This window comes from Polypterus senegalus, chromosome 6 (assembly GCF_016835505.1).
Source record: "Polypterus senegalus isolate Bchr_013 chromosome 6, ASM1683550v1, whole genome shotgun sequence".
NCBI classification, from domain to species: domain Eukaryota; kingdom Metazoa; phylum Chordata; class Cladistia; order Polypteriformes; family Polypteridae; genus Polypterus; species Polypterus senegalus.
In genome coordinates, this window is record NC_053159.1 from 87,370,370 (window position 1) to 87,393,486 (window position 23,117).

At 38.4% G+C, this 23,117-nt stretch overlaps 1 protein-coding gene across 1 annotated transcript in view; it reads right to left on the minus strand.

Annotated features, from left to right (window-relative positions):
* LOC120531252 (contactin-associated protein-like 5) overlaps positions 1–23,117 on the minus strand; it is a 558,720-nt gene that overhangs the window by 57,888 nt on the left and 477,715 nt on the right. Inside the window, exons 14-19 of the mRNA XM_039756501.1 lie at positions 17,126–17,282; positions 15,882–16,009; positions 12,216–12,386; positions 11,740–11,958; positions 9,047–9,286; positions 6,660–6,884 (exon numbers count right to left, since the gene is read on the minus strand). Of these exons, the coding sequence (XP_039612435.1) occupies positions 6,660–6,884; positions 9,047–9,286; positions 11,740–11,958; positions 12,216–12,386; positions 15,882–16,009; positions 17,126–17,282 (1,140 nt within the window). The remainder of the gene's footprint in view (positions 1–6,659; positions 6,885–9,046; positions 9,287–11,739; positions 11,959–12,215; positions 12,387–15,881; positions 16,010–17,125; positions 17,283–23,117) is intronic.

Below are 23,117 nucleotides of genomic sequence, written 5' to 3' on the forward strand. Positions count from 1 at the left end.
AGACTTTTGTCACTGTCCTGCTCCACTGACAGACTGAGGAGATCGTTCCTCCCCCACACTATGCGACTCTTCAATTCCACCCGGGGGAGTAAATGCTAACATTAATTTTATTTACATTTTTTTCATTTTTATTACTATTTAATTTAATATTGTTTCTTTGTATCAGTATACTGCTGCTGGATTATGTGAATTTCCCCTTGGGATTAATAAAGTATCTATCTATCTATCTATCTATCTATCTATCTATCTATCTATCTATCTATCTATCTATCTATCTATCTATCTATCTATCTATCTAACACTTTTAATAGTGTTAATTTAACACTATACTTGTGGGACACATATGTACCTCCTGGCAGTGCTTAAGTAAATACGCCTCCGCCTCCTGCTTGCCTACCCCCAGGTTTGGTCACCTGGGTATACAATTTAAAAAGATTGTTATTTTTATGGGTATTGTTACATATGCATTATTTTCACTTTTACTTAATAAAATAATATTTGGAATTAACCTTTTCTTCAAGATCGCTTTGAATTTTGATTCCGTGTTTGGACTTACATCGTGACAATACAACGTAAAACTGCCCGTGAGTGAATATCGTTTCTTTCTCTCTAATAAATAAACTGACTTTTTCGAAAGTTTGTCCCTGTGATTTGTTAATTGTCATAGCAAAAGCTATTGTATCGCACCAACATTTTTTAACGTCTTTATGAAGTTGAACTTTGTCTTTTACTCTTTGTCTTTTATTTCTGACCCCGATTGGACCTGTGAGATTTTCAATTCCACTTGCTCCGGGCTGATTATTATTTTTTTGAACATAATTTATTATTGTTCTTTTTTGCATTCTTTTCTCTTCAACGCATTTGGGTCTCTTTTCGCCGCACTGCTCTTTCTTCTTCACTTAGTTGTTGACGTGTCATCTAGAACGTATAAAATTATTGTCCTGATAAAATTTATAAGAACTGAGAGTGCAGGAAGTGTGTCTGCCAAAAGCATTCAAACGACTGAGAGGTTAGATGACCGGGACTTGCTTCGATAGTTGTAAGTATGACCTGAAAGAATCTCTTGTTAAATGTCTCTGTCTAGTGGGACTTCATTCAAGAAAGTCTCTTCAGAAAGTCACGTCTCGTACCAAGAATTTGTTTTATTATAACAGAGAGATATAATATTTTACAATCTATTATAAGTATACACTTAAATGATGTTGTAACAATGAATTATTGAAAAATAAGTAAAATAATTGAATGTAACAAAAGGGTTACCTAAATGCTGTTTTAAGCCTGTAGGCATGTGAGGTTTTTGCCTCATCTTACAGGAGCCACCAAAACAGTTACTAAGGTTAAAATGAGGTAAATGAGTAATGAACTCCCCTCTGGAAAGTGAGGATAAACCAATGGGAAAGCCCAAAGACCCCTCCTAGGAAGCCAAAGTCAATAGTAAAGTTCCCTTTCTATGAGGTGACATTCAGGTAAATAGGAGAGTCTACAGGAGTCATACTGGTGACAACAGACGATTGGAAGAAATAATAGAGCTATACACATTAAGAGTCAGAAGACGTGATGTTTTAAATGAGGTAATGGCAACAGAAAGGTATTAATGATAATTAATTGTTTAATTAATTGCTCACTCCATGGACAGACATTTGTGTGTAGCCACGTACAAATAAAGAATTGTTCTGCCTTCTCATCTGGTCTCCGTGAATGACTTCTTTGAAAATGGAGGAAAGTTATTTTAACAGCAACACCTTAGTGTTCAATGTACACTAACATTTTTCCTCTGTAGTACCTTATTAACCCATCACATCCCGTTTGAGCAGCTCTTCAGCCGAGCACCTAATTTTCCTAAAAGAAATTGACTAAACAGTTAGACTGCCAAATAGGAGAACTTTTTAACTAGACATCAGTCTTATTAAGGAATGTGAAATACTATTTTCACCTGGAGAAATGTGATACCAAATGCTCTTTAAAAATCAAAATGTTGTGCCTTTGAAATAAATGTCATCTATGCCTTTGAGAAATTTATTTTCGCATTCAACTTTGCTGACTGACAGCTACACAAGTCCAGAAATGCACATAATAAATACATAAAAATAAAGGGCATCCTCCTAATTCAGACGTAGCGTACATGAATCTCTCTGTGCATACAGATTAGTAGAAACTGAAGCTGGCTGTCAGCGATATTATCAATTATTGCAGTTTAGACTTTGACCAAAAAATGTAAAGGCCACATGAAATTGGTGAATGAATAAAATTAAATTATAATTATTGATACGTGTTGGTTTTTTTTATCAAAGCACAAAAAACTTACTTTTTAAGTTTGAATATTTGAAGTCCATAAGATACGTTTTTATACAGCTGAATAAAATCTGCAAACAGACTGGTAAATTTGACGGGCATAAGGAATTCCCTAGGAAAAGTCAGAACATTCGGCACTTGTACTTGCCATCCACTGTTATGGTCCTTATGATTTCATTGGGCTCTTGGTTGCTATTAATGGCATGTTCACAATGAATAATTCAAAGAGCTTTCCAAAACATTAATTTTAATTTATTTACACAAACTGTGCTGTAAACAAAATCAGTAAAGTTAAATGTTGCAAGAGAAAGTGCCACAGCTTGTTTATGGACATACAGTAGAACATTTTTGTTCTGTACTGTGATGAGAATATTGAATCTAAAATCGCTGCCAAAGATGTGTTAACATTTATGAGGAACTATTCCTCAGAAATTACTTAACGTTTAAAATAAAAAATATTTCTGTATATTCTTCTACATTTTGGTTGCATTTCAGTTACAGTACATACTGTTGGTGTTGCATGCCAATAAACATCAGATTAAAAGAAGCATGGGCTAGCAGAATGTGTTCTGTGCCAACACTTTTATATTTAGATTTTTGCTAATATGTGCAACGAGAAGTCAAGCAAAATGACACCTTTTATTGGCTAACTAAAAAGATTACAATATGCAAGCTTTAAAGGCAGCTCAGGCCCCTTCTTCAGGCAAGATATCTACGTAACATTTGTATTACAAAGGATACAATCATATTTTATGTTTTTTGGACGTATTTTAAAAACAACCTTAATAATTAAAATGGCTTTTTAACTCTAAAAATTTGTTTTACTAGGTTGATGTGTCAGCGTTTCCTGAAGACAGTCCTTTGTAGGTAATTAATGTGTTTCTTAAATTAGAATATGCCAGATATCATGAGTTCCCTATGGAATGAAATATTCAAAAGCAGACTGAGAATCAAAATAATGAATGTATTATTAAATTTACACAAGCCAACATTAAATTATAAATCAAATTAACAAATGGCTGGCTCCCTTACAATGCAGCTCTGATTTCCTTAATAAGGTATGTTGGGTTTCTTAATTATTTACTCCCCTTCTGAGCAATGTTTTATGTATGGCATGCTGTGTGCACAAAAAAACTAATTTGTGCTACGTTAATGACACACGGCTGAAAGATGTGTACACTGTTATGCGGAAAGACAAGGCAAGCAACATATAATTATTAATAGTGTATAATGATTTTTAAACATATATTGCCAAGAGAATAATTTTACATTATTTGATGGAAGTTTTCAAGGTACAACAACATCTATCCACATCCCAATGCATATTAGGTAAACTGATGTCTGCACGTTGCTCCAGCAGGCATGGGTGTGGATGTTTATGTGAATGTGCCACGCAACGGACTGGTGCCCAACGCTAGGGCTTCATTTTGCCTTATCCACAATGCTGTGGGCGTATGCTTTGGCTTTAGACAACTGTATAATCATGACTTACAAACCAGAGCGCACATTAAGATCTCAAGATGCTGGTCTGCTTATGATTCCAAGGATTAATAAAATAACAGTGGGAGGTCGAGCTTTTAGTTACAGGGCCCCTAAACTGTGGAATGGTCTGCCTGCTACTATAAGAGATGCCCCTTCGGTCTCAGCTTTTAAATCCCGGCTGAAGACTCACTTCTCCAGTTTAGCATATCCTGACTAGAGCTGCTGATTAACTGTACAGACTGCATCTCTGTTGTTAGTCATTAGCACTAAAACATAAGTTACAATTTGTTACTAATCCTCACCTATTCTGTTTCTCTTTTCGGTACTCAAATGTGGCACTCGATGCCATAGTCAACCTGGCAAGTTGTTTTGCCTGCCTAATGGTAAAGTCGTCCCTGATGGAGGATCGCAGGAATCGTGGGGTAGAGGAGTCCTTTCATTGGATTGGCTGTCTCAGCTGTGGAATGGCCAAATGGGGGAGGCAGCTTGATGGATGAGGTCTCCAGGACTCTAAACAAATCCAAATCATATTATGTGATATCATCTACTGTTAAATTGTGCTCCATACTTGTAATATTTTTATTTTTATACTGTATTGAGGATTTGTTCTGTGTATTGTATTGTATTGTATTGTATTGTATTGACCGCTTTCTTTTTGACACCCACTGCACACCCCAACCTACCCGGAAAGAGGTCTATTTTTGACCTGCTTTCCCCAAGGTTTCTTCCATTTTTTCCCTACAAGGGTTTTTTGGGACTTTTTCCTTGTCTTCTTAGAGAGTCAAGGCTGGGGGGCTGTCAAGAGGGGGCTGTTAAAGCCCATTGCGACACTTCTTGTGTGATTTTGGGCTATACAAAAATAAATTGTATTGTATTGTGTGACCCTGTAGTTAGCATATAACAGGTTGGACAATGGATGGATGTATTGTATTGTATAATGGAAGAAGTGGGTCAGTAAAGAGATGAATGGATTTTAAACATGCAATTTGTTTTAAATAGTGTTAATACAAAAATGTAATCTATTCAATTGCGAATGTGTGAAACTGTCACCTACAAACCTGCAAAAGCATGTACCTATTGTTACAGTAGAAGAAATAGAACTCATCTGCTATTTTTATTTTTTCTCACTTATTGTGCTTGTGGTTTGTTTTTTGTTCTTTAATAACCCAAAAATTGGTTATTATTGTTGGTTTCCTTTTACTGTATTCCTTTTTCATTTTGTCAATAAAAATTTGATCACAAAAAAATAAAAATAAAATAAAAAAAAAATGCAAGCACTATTTTTTTGTATTCCATTTGAAATTTTAAACAGCTCAATGAATGGATAGAAAACTACAATCAGTTCTCTACATTTGCAGTCCAGTCTATTAGTCAACTGTACAGCTGCTTAACCAGGCCAGCTTACCTACATATTGCTGCCTTAACTGTCAAAGAATGCAGAAAGAAAATATATTCTAGCTTATATTTTATCTTTTTCTGCCATTTCCACCATTCACAATAAATTCATATATCTTGATTGTTTTGAACATCACCTTTGAGAAATTCATATGCACAATTTGGTTTCCTGCCACAACACAATAGCCTGCATGTTGACGTAAACGGCAGCCATTTACTGGCCATCTATGAGTGAGTGTTTTTATATGTGTCTATGTACAAACCAACAGACTGGCATTTAATCCAGGATTGCAGACAGCATGCTAATGGCTGTCACAAAATGGGCAAGCAAAACTGTGATAGGAAGGTTGGCACTCAGGTTGTAAATTAGACATACCCAGTGATTTTCAGCAGTTTAAACAGAATATCGTTTGGTGATGAGATCACTGGTCGGTAAGCCTGACATGATTAGAACTTGTGTATAGTGACGTCGACTTTACCTAGGCAAATACTACGTTAAACAATTGCCCTCTCCTCTCCTACACACAACTTTATTTCCTGGTTTGACCAGTCTTCTTACTGTCAAGAGAGCCTTTCTCGAATCCGAAACACAACCTTACCTTAGTAGCATGCAGATGGGCCTTTAAACCCTGACCCATCCTGACTTCCCCATAAATCCTTGTAAGTACTTCTAGAGATGCAAATGACACTATGAAGCCCTGGCGTTATACCAGTAATGCATCTTCTAGCCGCCCCTGGTGTACCTGCTCCTTCTCAGTTCCACAAAAGCATACCATGGAAATCGCCTATCCTCCTCAATTAGATTTCAGGCCTGTTTATACTCAGGCACAGACTGCAGTAGGCATGCTCACGTACAGAGGATGTGCACCCCGGCCTGCTTATACTACAAGCGTTCAGTAAGAGAAGCTGAGCGATTTCAGGATCCCCCAAAGTTTTTTCATTGCCTTTACATTTCAATCTCACAGACATTTCCATTTCTGCCCGCACAAACTTTCAGCTTTGCCTAGGATCTGGGTGATTTCTCACCATGGATTTGTACACTTTTGGCTAGCTCTGTGTGCTTTTAATGTTGGATTGTATAGCTGACAAATCACTTTGCACAACTGTTACTTGAACAAGCCCATATTTTCTTGTCTAGGGGATATGCAGATGACGTGCACAGGTGCAATTCTGGAGGGACACATTCAATGATGTGAGGGTTCACATGCCATGACTGCTAATGAAAAGTACATCACACATATCCTATCCAAGTATGGTGGTTTGTTAGATTTTCCAGCAAAAGTCCCATGTTAATGTGCAAACTAATTCTGTATAGATAGCACCCACTGCTGACCACAAAAGGTAACACTAGATGGTTGTTCTTCACAATACTGTAAAATGTTTTTGATAACAATGCTTACCTCATATAAAATGTATTTTTTTATGCTCATCATTAATCTCCAAATCCATATATTTATAACTGTTGTTATTTGATTGACAATAGAACTTACCATTCCTGGACAGAATAACTGCCATGTACTCTTGGTGATATGTGTTTAAAAAGAACAGCATGGCTGGAGTGCGTGCTGTCAAGAAGCTGAAGCTGATGCTTTCCCGAGATTTGCTAGTTTCCGAAAAGATTAATGACGACTGAGTACTTTTGTTCCACTTGTCTAAGGAAGGCTCTTGGAATGTCAAAGTTACTGAAGAGTCGGCTTCAAATAAAGCAGATACTTCTGAAAAGAAAGAAACAGAAGGCATAAGGTAATGAAAATGAGTTTGCGTCATCATATTTTACAACTTAGCCCTGCAATTGACTGGTGCCCCATCCAGGCCTTGTTCCTGCCTTGTGCATTGTGCTGCTGAGACAGGCTCAGACTTCCCTGTTGACCTGAGATGAATTAAGAAGGTTTGAGAATGTGTGTGAATATTAACAGCATTTACATCTAAGTGTTACTCTATATTTTTTCCAGGTTTCCAAAAGTGGAACTTAAAGTGACAACTAAAGGGACTATGCTTGAATCTCTAACAAAAAATATACTCACTACACAAATACACAATATGTAAGCTTTTATAAGAATACATTACATAATAATGAATTATTCACTAATCGTTGGCTTCTTGTAAAATATAAGCACGCCAGTTTGGAATATCTCATTTAATTGAATATTTTTGCAAAAGAAGGGCTTAGGGTCAGTGTGGGGATGCTAGGCACAATTACTTTAACAGGTATTTTTAAGTAAAACTGTAGAGTCAGTTTTATAAAACAAGCTAACACAACTCCTAAACTGAAATATGAACAAGTGCTGGATCAAATGAGCTTGGGGTTTAAAATTAACAATTGAAAAACAACAAAAATAATGCTCAAAATCATCTTCAAATTTGTAACATGAACTGATTTGGCCATACATTTACATACCATGGATTAAAACTGGCCATTAAAATCCTAGTATCTTGCTGTTAGAAATTAATTCTAAACTGCTGTTATGAGTATTGAATAATCGATCAGTGACAATGAAAATAAGCAATGTGGCATTTCAATGCAATATAGAGTAAATTCCATCATACCCAGAATACAACTGTGGAATGGTAGAGGTTTCTTAGAAATGAGAATTTTTTGACAGCGTAAAGCAAAAGGACTGCCAGTTGTAATGATGCCTCTATTGTGCAGGACAGGAATTCGGCTAAAGGGTGAAGTGTTGTCATTGTCAGTGAAAATGGCGCACTCCTGACAGAGAGTGCTATTCCCCAGGAAGAGGCTCCTGGAATAAGGTAAGCCAAGGACACTGAAGGAGGAAGGGAGACATTCCGGATGACAGTAAGTGACAATGGTATAATCTATATGTCCTCCTACTCCCAGATGTCTGGTGGGCATACAAAGACATTTGTGTCCACTAGGGGCAGAGGTCTGTTATGATGACCCCAGGAGTTACTTTTCTCTTTAATAGCTCTAACAAATGGTTAGCTGGGCTTTCCCTTCAGGGAGTTTCAGGCAGTAGGGTCCTATTGACCACACACCAGTCAAGTTGGAAGGTGAGTGGAGACTGGCGACATGTTGCATGCTGGTCAGACATGCAAGTACGAATTTCACTGTCGGTGCTGCTACTTCTACTAATATTTTTAATTTTTACAGTTTTGAGTAATGATTATTTTCATTGATATTACATTTAAATTTTTGCGACTATTGCACTCATAAATTGTGAGCCCCTTGTTATGTCTCGGACAGCTGTAATGTCATTTTACCTAGAAATGGAGGGTTAAGGGCATGGTTCTGTCATTACCAATTCAATTTTGAGTGCTTATTGCTTGCTTTTTTATTATTATTTTATTCCCTTTTCCAGCATTCTTGTGTCTCTCTTATAATAATTATAAGCTAACTGGTTGAATCTCACCACACAAAGCTCACCTACAATGCCTTATATGTTGGTTCCTTTTGCAGGCTAGTGTTTACGTCCTGTTGTAGGTTTTCTTAATACCCCAAGCTACTTTTTCTCTCTATCACTGCAATATTTAACAGCTCAGCAGCAGCAAACTTCCTTGCCTTGTGAAAAATGACAGCATATACAGGTTGACAATGAAGTATAACAATACATGTACATGACACGTTTGATGATATTGCAAAATCCTGGACTATTTTAGGACAGAGCTGCTACACTCTGAGACATGTTTTGCTGACAACCAATGATGAACTTTGGAAACATCAAACCACACCTATTTCGACTCCCAGAACTTCTGTCAAAAAGACAGGTGAAAAGCAATGGCACAGATGATTGTATCAAAAGTAGAAATAAGGATAAAAGATCTCATTGTGGCAGCTACAAAAGGCTATAGATGTGGAAGAGAAGCAAAAAGCTTGTTAAACCTGCTCTTTGCACCACATTTAAAGTAATGGAATTACCTTTTTTACAAAAGGGACCAACATATGCAGAGTATGTACAATCACAAGAATAGCCATTGTATTTTTCAGTACATTTCCCTCCATTCTGGCAGAAACTGCTATAACTGCTACAGTGACCGGGGCAACCTGGACGTACTCCTGGGGTCATCTTTGCCCGTTCTTCCAAGTTAAGAGTCAAACCATTCAACATGAGAGATCGAATGCAGCCCAAAAATCCTTTTTGTCTTGATATAGTACCACCTGGAAGAAAAAAAAAATATATGTTGACATTTCAACTTTTGTTAAAATGTTTAAACATCTCTTACAAAAATGTTGCTTTTGTTTCTGTTTGTTACGGGGCCTAATGGAATCACTAGGTGGTGGCATTAAAGTCTTACATATCAGCCTGCAGCTCTGAAGATAAATATGATTACATTTTCTACTACTGAGTCATGTTGTGCTGAACTGTTTGATTAAACATGTCAATATTTCTTTAATCTCCACTATTTAGGCCGAGATTTGATCAAACGAAGGATCACGACATACTAGAGAAAAAAATGATGTGTGCATTGCTGAAATTAGCAGTCTAAGAAATAGGCAAACTTAGTTTTCACCCTGCAGATTTTGTTTTTTATTTGTACTGCACATGGGACATTTTTTTTACTTCATTACATCTCCTTTAAAATAGAACGTTTTCTGCGTGCAAGCTTTAATACTTCAAAAAAAACCCGTCAGGTTGTAAAAAAAATCACATTGACGCTAGGATGGCAATAGTGTGGAGCAGAAAATACAAGCTGAATTGGACGCACAAATACTCTCAACCTATTTCTAATTACCCAGTTTTAATGTGGTCATACAATGGGTGGTGTTTGCGGGCACTTTAAGAGTAGAAGGAGTGCAACTTTCCTCACATGCTAGATTCCAAATATTCTTCGGCATGACAGACTTGTATTTAAAATGAAAAAGGTTATTCCCTTGCTGACAAAATAGATTATTTCCAGATGAGATCTATATATTGTATCTGTATCCTCTTTTCTATATTTTATTTTTTTTTTGCATAAGAATAACCTTTGCCTATATTTTACTTTTATTGTATGCACGCCAACACATCCTTTCACTAACTCCATGCAATTTAAGATGCCTAATGCGCATAGCAAGCGTGTCTTTATGATCCTGACTTCACTCCATTTGCTGGTAAACTAATCTTTGTGTCTGTCTGAGATAAGAGAGATTGAAAGCTGCTTCTGGAAGTAGAGGCTGGTGGCCATACTACCAGCTCCTAGTGTGGTAAAGAGCAGAGAGAGATGTAATGGATGTAGGGCTAGATTAAGACCTTCAGAGGCCCAAAGAACTTAAAAGATTTAAAATGAGCTGCAGTCATTCTCAGTGGATGACTGAATGGGACAGCCGACATGACCAAGACAAGAACAACCATGTGAGCCTCGGTGGACCATGTGGTAGTTACTAGATTTTAATTTTGTTGTATTCCCAAGCTTAATATATATCTTTAACTGCTATTATCTATTTTTATTACAATATGGAAGCTAAGGGTCACCACTGAGCCCTAAACCCCAAATAATAACACACAACACAGTCTCGGCTTCAATAATAGGGAGATTTAGTACAAAAATACCTTATGCAAAAATTCACAGGTTCTCTCTTCATTCACTGTTACTCCTCCAAGGCGTGTATTGCCTTTCTCCACTCCCAGCTCCGACTAGCCTGCACAAGGCAGTGCAGTCTTTTTTTTGAAGGACCTGGCAGTACTTCTGGTACCAGGGCTTTCCAGACCATATGGAAGTACTACATAGTAGGGAGTGTAACTCCCTGCAGCACCCCCTAGCGGCACCAACAGACCCCAGCAGGGCTGTGTTACCAGACTACAATTCCTGGCATTCCCTGGAATGGGCACCGATATCCAGGGCTGTTGCAACTTTATTTTATAATAGCATACAAGTGACATAAATAAAAGGCAGTTTTTGCCTTGAAAACATAGATGGAGTCTCCTAGTTTATTAAATTAAACCATGTGGGATATGTAAGTTGCCTCGCAGTTAGGAGACCCGGGTTCGCTTCCCGGGTCCTCCCTGCATGGAGTTTTCATGTTCTCCCCGTGTCTACGTGGGTTTCCTCCAGGTGCTCCGGTTTCTTTCCACAGTCCAAACACATGAAGGTTAGGTGCATTGGCGATCCCAAATTGTCCCAAGTGTGTGCTTGGTGTGTGGGTGTGTGTGTGTGTGCTCTGCGGTGGACTGGCGCCCTGCCCAGGGTTTGTTTTTTCTGCCTTGTGCCCTGTGTTGGCTGGGGTTGGCTCCAGCAGATCCCCATGACCCTGTAGTTAGGATATAGCGGGTTAGATAATGGATGGATGGATTTGTAAGTAACAGAGGGGATACCTGCAATCCTGTGCCGACATTCAAGCCCTGAAAGTGAGATATAAATGCATATGTGTAATATGTTCTCACTTTCTCTCTCTGCTATCGCTTTCCTTTCCATACTTTTTTTCTGTTTTCTCTCGCATACCACCCAGAAATTCTTCACGCACATATTGCAGGTTGAAAACCACTAGACTATTACATTGAAAGATAATCCTTGGCAATTTTACACTTACCTGGTGGAAATTGTCCTTTTCCATTTCCAAATACACATTTTCATTTAGTATATGGTGGAAACAACTTAAACTGAACTCTCACCCTTTCCTTTTTGTGTCCCTACCTACAAACAGCTGGCTGGTCAGTTGAAGTCTTAAGTGCCCATCTGCAGGGGCCTCCTTAAACTTGATGGGAAGCTGATCAACTTGGAGTGATGCCTCCTTGGTGTTCCTTTCAGCTTTCACATAATGCCACTGCTTGTCATTCAGAGGGTTTGGTGATTTGACAGTGAGCTGGACTGCGCCATTGCCAACATCAAAGGAGAATGTCACCTCTACTGGAGCTGTAATTATAAACAGGGACGAAATTCAGACTCATGTATAAACCATTCAACTTCACTGCCATGCAGTAACACAATAAATAAAACCACTTCTTTATGCAAACAAATATCCTAACTTTAATGAATTAACTAAAACATGCATTATGTACAAAGCAAAGAAATGAAGTGTGGATTACATATTTAAAAAGAAAACCAATTACACCACAAACCAAGATCAACTATTCATGCAGTTACTCATGCTAAAGTCAGGTTACGCTTACAGCTTAACTCGATCCTTATAAAGTCTTTGGTTCCAAGGTTTTCCAGGAAGATGCCAGAGTCCGACGTAGTTTTAAAGTAAAAAGATATGTCAGCACTTAATTCTGCATGGAATGTTGGGAAATTAAGGTAAGATGCCTCCTTGTTAAATGAAGCAGAATTCCAAAAGTTTCCTTTAAACAGAAGAATAAAAGAAATCTTTGATTTATTTGTTTAAGAAATGGTCACCACAAAACAAGCCTGAAGTTTTTCAGGTAAGCAGCTGTCACAGAGCACGGCCACAACTTGGTACAACCTGACTGCTGCTACAATGAATATTTATATTGAACATCTTAAACCAATATATTGATTGCAAAGTATGTTGGCAAATTTATACTTATGGCATGTACACACTGCATTTTTTTAATCTAACTTTTATTGAAATATATGAGCCAAAATCTTAAAGAAAACAAAAGCCTATCTTATTGATTCTGAATTTTCAATCGCAAATAAATGTATGCATTTTTATTATATATGGGAATAGTGGAACATGTGGTCCTCGGGTCCTCAAATAAAAAGAACCTGAAAGGGGTAAGTTTGATTATGAATTATGAACACGTGGGCATCAGCAATAGAGGCTCTCAGGGGCTGTTGATAATGTGTTATGTACTGCTGAGAAAGGTTGCCAGAACTAAGAATAAGGGGGGAGTTTTTTGTGATTGTTTTCATGTTCACCAAGTGGAATCAATATTGGATACAGAAACGGATCAATATCAGAGCTAAAAATGGATAAGCGGCAGGGTTTGCCATGTTTGGAGTAAATAACTAAATCTTTTTGTGGTGGTGTTTGCTTGTTTTGCATCTCTCTCTGAGTTTGCTACATTTTTCTAAATCTACCAAGAGGATGTCTTTTTTCAAGTCTGCAGGGTGTTCAGGGTTGCCCAGAAATGCTCCTACTTGGTGGAACTTTATATCACGAATAGGGAGCACTGTAGTGAACAACTATGATGGGCCCCTGGAGACTTTTGAAAAGATTATTGAGGATGAGAACATATTAGATGAGGAAACACTTGGTGCTGCCAAAAGCTTCTTAAGCACACTTGAGGATTTTGAGTTTGTTTTCATGTTGAATACATACGAACAAATCTCAGAAACTGATGTGATCTTTGACATTGTGCAGCAGAGGGCTATTGTGAAGAATTGAGAGTCTCCTTGCTTTTGCAAAGGAGAAGAAGTCAGAGGAGGCTTTCAAAGCTGTTTATGCAAAAGCGGCAAGTCCCAGGTCAGACCCTTAAAATGAGCTTAGGTGAAAGTGTCAGTGTCTGTCACAGCTGCAGAATTCTCAGGAGCATTATAGAAATCTGTACATGGCCATCCCAGATAACCTTATGGAGCAGATTTCGCAGTGTTTTTCCAATTTGAAAAGTATGCACTTCCTAGAACTAATCAATCCAAGGAAATTTGATGAAATGAGATGGGGGTTTTCTGAAGAGGCATTCCAAAATGTCCTGAAAAGTTATGGTCATTCTTTTAATTCAGGGAGATTGACATCCGAACTCCAAGTCCTGTAGTCAAATTGTGACTTGCAAGGCAACAGGAGTAAGCTGTGTGATGTCTTGGGTTTTTTTAAAGACATGGAGTAGGATAGTGCAATGCCTTAGCTCTACAAGCTATTGTCTTTAGTGACAACAATTGGAACTACATCAGCAGGTGTAGAGATGAGCTTTTCCTGCTTAAATCGAGTCAAGTCGTACAGCTGCAACACGATGGGCCAAAACCTTGCTCTACTGGCCATTGAGTGGAAACTGGTTAAGTCCCTGGAAAAGGCTCCCAGTTGGTATGACAGGGTCACAGAATGTTTTCAACAAAAAAAAGGATGGCAGAATTTATACATAAATAACACGATGCAATAATTGACTAATTTTATGATGTAGGCCCAAAATGTGATTCCCTTGTTTGAAAGACCAGCAGCCAGCATTGGTCCTAAGTATTGCAGGCTGCAGTTAGACCCATCTCATGAATGTGGCTCATGGATTAACATTCGACCATGCATGTGTACTGCCATATCTGTACCTGCTGTCAGAGGAACTCAAAGCACAATTTCAGTCCTGCTGTGCCTACATGTGTCGCAGCATAAACTCTCAATTGAGACCAAGGTCAAGCTTCAAAGACCAGGGACGCATGAGTGTTTGCATCACGGACAGACAACTCTTACCATTTTATATACTGCTATGCTACATGTCTGACATAGGTTGGTAGACCTCAGCATTGACATTTGCAGTGGAACATATAGTGCATCTGCCCCTCTTATATGCCATTTGGTATGGAATTTGTAAGAGTTGTGTTAATGTTTGTGATCTATTGGAATGATAAATGCAATGCATTTTATCACTACAAATGTGATGTGCCATCTGTTGGAATGACATAGCAACTGGGTGGATACTAGTGATTACCGGGATTCCCGGATGTTTTTTATTCTTGCATTCCCGGGAATGAAACTGCTGGAATTCCCAGCTGAATGGGAACGGCCAAGCTCGCAAACATATCATGTGTAAAAGTATAAAAATTGATCAAGAAATAACAGAGTTATAGTTGAAAATATTTAAGTAGCACAGTGTTTTGGCCCACGGTGTAGTGTGTTGCTCATTAATTCATTTAATAACAGACCAGCAGCAGTCAGTCTTCCGGCTCCCACTAAGACTGAGCACAGTGGACTTGGAGGAGTCTGCACTCTGCAGATCATGAATGCCGGGATGCGGCGGAGTCCATTGACATCTATGGCACATGCTGTTGACAGTACAGGCTGGTGTCTTCATCAGACAACAGCTTTGAACTTGAAATTGCAATGCGTCAGTCTGTTGCATCTGCATTAGCTGTGCCAAGAAACTTGCCATCACAGAATGATGACAAAAAACTGGATGTATCAGTAAAAGCTGAAATGGCGGTGTTTCAGAGCAACGGCAAGCACGGGCGTTGTTTAGAACAAGTGTATCAGTATCTAATGACTGTGCCGCCTACTTCAGTGGAGGCACAGCGTGCTTTCTTAGCGGCTGGCGTACTCTGCACGAAGGTGCGCTCTCACCTGGACGACTGCACGCTCGACACGTTGTGCTTTCTATGCTCTTATTACGCAACTAACTAGCTGTGGCAGAAAAATCAAAGTACTTGTAGAAAAACTCATACAGGCTACAATCAATATGTAAAATCAATTAAAAAAACATGCAGCTTAATATTGTCTAGGACTCTCTGCAAACATCTTCAGAAAGCAGAAAGACAGATGGAAATTTGCCCATCCACATTTAACGTTTAGTAGAAATAATACGTGTATTCGTTGTGAGGTGGCTTTGTATTGTTTGTGTACACATTCTGGTAATGGAGACCACAATATTAGAATAGACGTTGGTAAAATTCTTCTTCTTTTGTATTATAGATTCTACTTGTAAAAAAAAAAAATCCATTTATTCAGTTTACTTAATTTATTCCAATGTCCCCTTCTAGCCTGTTTATAGCTCATGTAAAACCTGCTTACGGTATTGTGTGATAATCAGGCATATGTGATAGTCTGGCACCTCCTTAGTTGTGCTAGTGCCAGAATATCAAATTTTTCAAGTACTCTGCAATGAAATATATTTATTTTAAAACTAGCACCTCGCACAGAATGATGGGGGGTTGAAAATGAATATACTTACTGTCACCATAACATTTCAGAGGTCCAACTCGATAGAAAGCTTCAGAGTCTGGCCTGTCTGTATCACCGATCGCAATTTGGCTTACTGGTAAATGTTCTTTATATGTAAGGAGTCCTGCATCAGTAGCCCTGCAATTAGAAAGCAAGATTAAAATGACATTTTTCTAGCCGACTCCCTGACCAAAATAATTATTAGTGTTGTAATTGTCAGTCAGTCAGTCATTACCCGACCCGCTATATCCTAACACAGGGTCACGGGGGTCCGCTGGAGCCAGTTCCAGCCAGCATAGGACGCAAGGCAGGAACAAATCCCTGGGCAGGGCGCCAGCACACTGTAGGGCACCTACACACACACCAAGCACACACTAGGGACAATTTAGGATCACCAATGCACCTAACCTGCATGTCTTTGGACTGTGGGAGGAAACCAGAGCACCCAGAGGAAACCCATGCAGACAAAAGGAGAACATGCAATCTCCACGCAGGGAGGAAGCGAACCCAGGTCTCCTTACTGCAAGGTAGCAGCGCTATAACTGCTCCACCGTGCTGCCCAGTGTTGTAATTGTGTAACAGAAAGAAAACTTTTTGGTAGTGAGTTTAATATTCAGGTGAAATTTATATCTGAATTTACTGTATAGAGGTTAAATGATATTCGGCAGAATACAGTATTGAATACCTGGAACCATCTGAAATACATTAAATGAAACATCTGCCTTCTGTCAATAGCTATTGTGTGCACACAACTGGCAATACATTAATGAGTGAGTATAAATGAGAAAAATGCAATCAACAATGAAATTACATGTAATATACTTTCATATTAAAGCACCTTGAGAGTGCTAGTGATTTGTACCCCTCTATTCTCCCTGACTTTATCACTTTTCAACCAATAAGGCCAACACTTAAGACTAAAAAGAGTACTAAACAGCTTATGCTCTGCTTTATTATTTTCATTTTCTACTGCTTATATATTAACCTTGCCCTTTCTTGATACTCATTTATTCATACAGTATATATAGAATAGTTTTCTTAGAAGTCACATCTGATAAAAAAATAAGATAAATTCTAATAAAGTGATCTGATGCAGTAAAAAATCAGAATGTTATAAAACAATCTTTTTTAAACTGAGATACTTCATATCAAGTACTGTGCTGTAGATAACAACAGACAGATATGGTATTCCATTTTCATGTATTATTCTTTTGTTTAAACTATTAATGATGTTGATGATTAGCCTTCTTTTACCATTCCTCTCTGTCAGCATCACAGTTGCAGAAATAATTCATGTCAATGCAGTTCTCTTCCAGGCCACACTCGCACTGTAGGATTCCAGGCGAGGAACCACTCCAGTAGGTCTGCTTCTCACTGGTCCTGCCTATCCACCATGAAAATGGAGAACCATCTAGAAAACAATTTAGGAAAAATAATGTACGCTGCTCAGCATGGATTGACCTAGTGTTTATGAAATAATTGTAAAACTGAACTATATTAACATTTATAATCCATTGTTGACTTCTGTAGCTTATCTAAACAACTTAGTCATTAATAGCCATTTCTAAAAGAAAAATATTTAATACATGCAGTTTTACTAAGGAGTGAACATTACAGCAGAAATGTGTTGTTGAAACCTTAAAAGAAGAGTAGATATACTAACTTAAAATGTAAGGATGTGCAATGGCACTGCTTAATAATAATTCTTTACATTATTTTCTCACTACTCAAAGCACTCTCCACACAGGAAGGACCCGTGATACAAACCCATGATCTCTTTACTGCAAGACAGCAGCACTACCACCGCACCACCTGTATTTAGAAGCCTTAACATATTCTCATAAGGCAAAAGAAATAAATTAGAAAATGTTGTAAGGTGTAACATTTAAGTGTGTTCAAGGACTTAGTTAACTGTTTTTAAAGTTTCAGCATATTTTTACTTTTGTTTATCTACTTTATTAACGAGACCGATATCGCACTTTTGTAACAATGAGTTAAGTTCAAAATTAACTGTGATTAAAGACAGAAATTACTTACAGTAGTCATGTCCACAAAATCCATTGCAAGTGCCATAGTAGATGGAATGGCATCCTGCCTGGGATGGAACATGAATCCTTGCTTAACCTGGAGGCCATGATGGAGGGACAACGTGAGAGGAGATGTTTTTTGATTCCTATCCCAGTCACATTAAAGAATACTGGATGGACTGGTGGATTCTGAACAGTTCATACGAGAGGAGGCAGTGCTCCTCTGGTTTGACCAAGGTCTGGACACCTACAGGGTTGACTGGGACTTGCAGTTTTGAAGGGAGACCCTTTTGGGGTCCTTTGATGCCACCAGGGAGTACCATTGGGAATACAACTCCCTGGTTTGGGAGGCTGTCGTATGACCTGGAAGTGCTTCCATTATGTGAGGTTGTGACTCTAGAAGTACTCTCAGGTCTACGATAAAAGGAAACCATCTTACTTTAAGGAAGTAATTTGTGAATTTCCCCTTGGGATTAATAAAGTATCTATCTATCTATCTATCTATCTATCTATCTATCTATCTATCTATCTATCTATCTATCTATCTATCTATCTATCTATCTATCTATCTATCTATCAATTGATCAGAGGAGAAAACTCAATTAGAGGAGCGGAAGGAGTTAATTGTGTTCATTGAAGATTGTGGTGTGAATTTGAAAAAGAAAGTCTTCTGAATAAAAAAACATTTTATTTGCACTCAGTTCTGTTTTGGTGTGATTGTTTCTGGGGTTTGGGCTCAGTGGCACCCCTGAAGGTCACACCATGTTTTTGGTAGCATGTCACAATATCATGTAGCTGTAAACAGAACCCAATTAGGCTTTCACAGGTACCAGATTCCTACTCAAGTGATGTACAAATTGCACATTTTGTACTACTGTTAGTTGTTTGCAGTGGAAAACCAATGACTAATTGTAGTTCACATTTCTTAAATATAAAATTTTGAAAGAAATTATAATAAAAGTTTCAATCTAAAAATGCTGGCTGTAATGAATAGAAGCATGGAATGGATAGAAGGTTGCTGATAACTTTTAGTGTCGGAAGAATACTGAATCAGTGTAATTTTATGTAGGAAAGGAACGGGCATCCCAGCCGAGGAGGAGGTGGTGTTATTACCCGGATTAAAGGCCAAAATGGAGAGATGGGATGGGTTGGATATTCTACTCCCACACTGCAAATAACGCTGTTGTGTGGGTTTTTTAGTCTAACATAAAAAGGGAGTACATGTTTATTTTCTTTATGCAAAAAGGCTTAATTTAAAGATAAGTGAGGTGACATTTAGATTTCCTTGGTTACATTGTTTTATTTTTATGATTACAAAGATCATTTAAATTGCCAGGTATGACTTCAAGCAGCAGGAGAAGTGAGTTTATGAAAGCTGATGACGTGACAGTTTGTTGCTGCCTGTGTGATTCTGCTGCCATTTCAATAAGTAACATTGGGGATTTGTTTTGTGACGGGGCAGCTATTGGATGATTAGAACAGGGAATACACGAAATATACAAGCTGAAATAACCTCTCCCAAGATAAATGGGACATAGTAAATGAATCATTATTTGAGGTCAAACAGAATGTTTCTCTGCTTTAAGGTGAACAGTTTCATAATATTGTCAATGCTTTGAAATTAGTTTTTCCAAATGTCAAAATTTGAACGGTGCACTTATTAAACATATCTCAACCAAGATGTAACTTTCCTGATAAATCAGCTTGAAGAACAAGCGTACCAAATTTTAGCTGAATTGATTTATTGAGATCCAAGATGTTCCATGTGGATAGACAGACAGACAAATAAGATGATGACAGTAGGTTCAAACCTAAAGATAGGCTTATGAAGATGTACGGGCATGGGAAAATTACAGAACAATAAGAGTGGAGATAAGATACAACGAGCGGTATTTGTTCCATTCTAAATGACAGTTTTTAAGAACATTGAAGGTGTCGGCTATCACTGGTACATTAGTTATGGAAGAAATGAATCTCATAATATTAGAAAACTGCATTTATTTTGTATTTTTTAATGTATTTGAGGGCAGATCATAATTTAGGCTTACTAACATGCCTGTTACAGAAGAGACTGGTTTTTCAGTCCTCCTTTTTGATTTCTTGTGAACCTTGCTCAGCTCACTTAACCTACCTGCTCTCCATATGTAAAATATATGTCCATGTAAGTAACTATTTGAACTGCAAACCTGAAAAATGTCTTTTGATGCTCTTTACTATGGAAGGGTGCTATATCATACGAGGCTGTTTGTATACATCATGCCCATGTTACTTACTTTCCGTTTAGAATGCTTCTCAAAGACGTGCGACTTTTCACTTTTCTCATCTCCTTTCCATTTATCACAGGAAGAAACATGTCATGTTTCTGAATAACCTCATCATTTACAGGGGTAATATTTAAAAAGGTCAACAGAAATAATTTCAAGATTGATATGCAGATAGCTGGAGTTTGCATCTATTAATGTTAACGAAGTCTGTTCCATACTGAGGGTTAGAGGTTCTTTTTAAAATTTGAGACCATGTGCCAATCTAATTGCAAATCACCATCTGTATAGGAGATGTTCTTTGCAGATCGCAGACATGTATCGCAATTTTCAATGCCTTTGGCCACCTGTGTTGTGCCGAATGTGACAAGGTGTATTTGGAATCTCTTTTAAAGTAATTTAAAAAATGTCACTGGCACACTGCCCTTGCATATAAAATTGGACACTGTGGTTAGATTAAATGTTTTACTCTTTTTTATACCAAATATGATTCCTATATTTAGTTGGATTCTTAATTTGTGTTTTGTGAAAATGAGATTTTAGAGATATGCAGAGGAACGTATAATGCAACTATTATCCAGTAGTAAAAAAAAAAATAGAATTCTGACAAGATGGAAAAATAGAATACATTTATTTTCATTTAAAAATGAGCTTGGGGTTTTCCTTGTCTCGCATTTCTTTTCCTCCTGTAAATCCAAAGAATCATGCTCATCTTCTGTCTGCAGTGGAATTGGCTTAGGAAAGAAAAGGGGATGACCAGCATAACAAAGGGCACGTCAAAGGACAGATTACTGAAACAGGCACATAACTAGAATTATAAAACAAGGAAGCATCTTAGGGTATTCACGTTATGGCTCTGCTTTACGTCCTCTATATACATTTTTCCATCCATTTGTGAATCCTCTAAATTAAATTTGCAAAGATTGGAAGGATGAGTTATATCTAGAAAAGAGGCACCTTTACACTCACACTGATTGCAATGCAGACATGCAAGACCTTTTAGATTTTCAAAGCAATTCATCTAATATCAATGTATGGCTTACAGAGTATGATTTATGTTTTGTTTTTTTTGTTTTTTGATCAGAAAAAATAAATATTTAAAATAAAGTTTGCAAAAAAATGAAAAGCCTTTTTCAATATTCATTATTATTTCCAGACGGCCATTACTGTACATTCAGTTAAGGTCATTCATGAGATATGCCCAGCACAGATTAATCATTTCACTATTTTACCCTGAATGGATTAGGCAGAACGGAAAAAAGGATTACTGCTCCAATAAGGCTTTTTTAAGAAAGAACACATTTAAACATTTAAAGGTTTTACAGTGCACTGATAGCAACAATTAAAATTTATTTGAGCTAGCCTTTCAGTACCATCATCTTTATTATCCATGCCATGTAAAACTTTATTTTTTAATAAACAAAGATAGATTCATTATATATTAGAATCTGTGCAATGATAATTCAAATATTTACAAAGGTATACATTTACATTTACTTACATTTTCTATTTATTGGCCTACAATGATTGCTATAGTTGTTACACGGCTCTCAGCATATATAGCAGTTGTGAAAGGCGCTATATAGGCGCCCGACCCGACACAGACTGACAACGGAGGCACGTGTAAAAATCAAAGAAAAAGGACTTTTATTCTTCTTCGGCCATGGGGCACGTCTTTCCTGTGTCCCACCGACTCAACACGGTCCTGCACAAGCACACCACAGTGCAACAAAACACAACAAAATACCCTACACAGGTACTTCTTCCTCCACTCCTCTCAGGCAGCTTCGTCTTCGTCTTCATCTTCATCTTTGTCGTCCTCCTCCTCCTACTTCCAACTCTGGTGCCTACAGTAGTGGCTGCAGGCTCCTTTTGTAGCACCCCCGAAAGTGCACCAGGTGCTCGTTGACCTACTTCAGGCTGCACTTCCAGATTTGGCTGCAGTCCGGCCCACATGGGCTCATTAAGCCATGCAGCTCCCCCTAGTGGTGGCCATGGAGCCCAACAGGGATGAGCTCCAGGGTTTCATCATTGTGGCCCCGATGCAACCCAGGGTGGCTGCCACCAAGTGTTCCAGGGAATGTAGGGTGTAGCCCATGGGTGTTCCCCCAGATCCAGTGTCAAAAGGGTGTCCCGGCTGGGTATGGGACCCAGCTGCCTGCCACACAGTGTTTTCAATTTAGGCAAGAATCTATATAAATGAACAATTTTCCATTCAATAATCTACAATGAACAATCATGTTTAATAACTGTTGCAAACAAAAGTGAAGATGACTGGTTGTAGGTTAAGCATGTTTGTTATCATTATACCAAAACCCAAAACTCAAGCTTTCACATTTTACTTGGAAACGTAATTAGGTGTTTTTTTCCATATACTTTAAATTGAAGCAAATGATAATAAAGGTTGATTAAAGGATACTGTGGCGGTTGATCCGGGTCCCATGCCCGGCCCGGGATGCCCCTTCTACATATGTTCAGGGGGAGCAACCATGGGCTCCTCAGTACCTCCCCTGGGACGCTTCGTGGCAGCCTCCCTGTCTGACGATGGTGCCTCAGTTTCCTCGCTGGGCTCCATGGGAGATGGAGTTCTCCACAGCCCTGTTGGGATCTGGGGCGGCCGTCAGGGGGTGCTGCATGAGGCGGCCTCAACAACTCTACAGCCCCGTCTGGAAATGCAAACAGAAACAGGTGATCAAGCACCTGGAGCACTCCGGGTCGGCTATAAAAAGGGCCAGCAACCACCACTCAGGAGCCAGAATTGGGAGGAAGAGGATGAGGTTGGCAGGGAGGAGTGATGGTGCCAAACGGGAGTGTGTTTACTTCAGTGTTAAGTGCTTTTGGGACTGTGTTGTGGCTGGGGGGTTCACGGGGAAGACGTGCCCTCCAGCTGAGAAAATAAGTCTGTGTTATATTTTACATGTGCCTCAGTGTGAGTCTGTGCCGGGTCGGGTGCAATAT